Raw genomic sequence first — 1,836 nt, 5'->3', positions numbered from 1 at the left:
GGCCCGGAAGAGCCACTTCTGTGTCCCGCTGGTCGGAGCCTGTCCCAAGGCCAGTCCAGACCCAAAGATGTGGCTTGTTTGTACACAGATGGGAGGCCTGTCCACGGCCCTGTCTGCAGGCAGACCGTGAGCACAGGGCCCTGGGCTCTCAAGGGGCATTTCTGCGCCCGCTGTCGCTGCCTAAGCTCCTGCAGGAGGCAGGCTGGGGGACTTCCCAGAGCCACTGTGCCTTTATTTGGGTGAGTCTTGTTTTAAGCTGCGGTGAGGATCAGTGCGGTGCTTAGGCTGACTTTAGTGTTGTGTCCATTTCCTGTAGTCAGGGCTTACTGCAGTGGTGGGTTTTATCTGTTTTTGATTTCAGACTCTTTCTCTAAACAAGAGCAGTGGGGGAGGTGAAGATGTCCACCAGGGTTTCCAGAACCTTCTCAGCGAAGTTAATAGAAGGGACACACAGTACTTGCTCAGAACCGCCAACAGGCTTTTTGGAGAGAAGACTTACGATTTCCTCTCGGTAAGTCATACTCCTGATTGCCCGAAGCACATAGAGACCGAGGTCGTGTGGAGATGGGAGGCGGGCCTTGTGGTGGGCTGAGACCCACACGGAGGGCGGGCTGTGGGACCCCAGTCATGACCTCACCCTTCCTGGAACCGTTCAGTCATTGCCTGTAAGAGGAGCCCTGTAACAGCCTTGTTCACATATTCATGAAGCTTCAGTGAGATGATTGTCAGAGGACTAACACGGATCAAACCACAGTTGCAGAGGAATTGGCCCAAACAGGGAGGTGATCGAATAGAATATTGCTGGTGTTGTTTTTCACGTGTTGGAAGTATTTTGTGCATTGTGAGACTTGCTCAATTCTTTTATACATGTAAACATTTTGATTATCTTTTCCTATGCAGAAATTTTTTTAAATTTTTGTGTTTTTTACTCTGGTTCTATTTAATCACACTGCTTTCCTGATTTTTAAATTTTTTTCATACACACCTCAAGTAACCTGTGAGTGTGTTCTTATTATAAAACGCAGACAGAGCCAGAGTGCTCCCACACTCTCTTCCACGTCGCCCCCACCCCCAGTCTGAGGGCTTGTGCCCTGTACCTAGAGAAAGGCTTTGCATCTCACTACCTGTGTGGCTGTTGTTCAGTCGCTGAGCCGTGTCCGACTCTTTCTGACCCCGTGGGCTGCAGCAGCCCAGGCTCCTCTGTCCTCTACTGCGTCCCAGAGTTTGCTCAGAGTCACGTCCATTGGGTCGGTGATGCATCCAACCCCTCGTCCTCTGTCCCCCCTTCTCTTTTGCCTTCGATGTCTCCCAGCATCAGGGTCTTTTCCCATGGGTCGGCTCTTCGTATCTGGTGGCCACAGTGATGGGGCTTCAGCCTCGGCAGCAGTGTGTGTCCGCCTCACCCTTCCTCACGGTGGCGGGCAGCGTGCTCAGGGGTGGCTGTACCGAGACACAGCCGCCAGCCCCGGGTGGGCGTGGGGTGGGGCCCAGCCTGGGCCGAGCCGGCAGGGACCCTGTGTGTGTGGTTCTGTCCTGTGTGTGCGTGCTACTCCAGATGGACTTTAGAGGGAAGGGACAGAGGGAGGCTCTCAGATCTCAGTGAATTCTGCCTCATTCCCACTCCGACGGCTGCAGCCCTTCTTGTCGTCCTCAGGAAGGGTAGCAGGGTGGGCGCGTCCACCCTCTCCTCAGCGCTGCAGGTGCTCAGCCTTTAACATTCTGATTGCTCACGAGACTGAGCAGCTTTTCGTGGTGATCAAACATTTGTATCTTTTCTGAAAATTGCCTATTATATGCCCTATGTGTATTTTACTTTTGGGCTTTATGTCTTTTTTT

General features: G+C 52.8%; 1 protein-coding gene across 1 annotated transcript in view; it reads left to right on the top strand.

Annotated features, from left to right (window-relative positions):
• Positions 1–358: 358 nt before the first annotated feature.
• Positions 359–1,836, top strand: part of SERPINB6 (serpin peptidase inhibitor, clade B (ovalbumin), member 6) — a gene marked incomplete at its 5' end in the record, with an annotated part of 7,150 nt that continues 5,672 nt past the window's right edge. The window contains 3 exons of the mRNA XM_010853016.1: positions 359–583; positions 1,313–1,469; positions 1,655–1,766. Coding sequence (XP_010851318.1) covers positions 359–583; positions 1,313–1,469; positions 1,655–1,766 — 494 coding nt within the window. The remainder of the gene's footprint in view (positions 584–1,312; positions 1,470–1,654; positions 1,767–1,836) is intronic.

The sequence above is a fragment of the Bison bison genome, unplaced genomic scaffold (assembly GCF_000754665.1).
Source record: "Bison bison bison isolate TAMUID 2011002044 unplaced genomic scaffold, Bison_UMD1.0 scf7180017864321, whole genome shotgun sequence".
Lineage (NCBI taxonomy): Eukaryota > Metazoa > Chordata > Mammalia > Artiodactyla > Bovidae > Bison > Bison bison.
The sequence above is the reverse complement of the archived record's forward strand: the minus strand, read 5'-3'. Positions and strand labels throughout refer to the sequence as shown.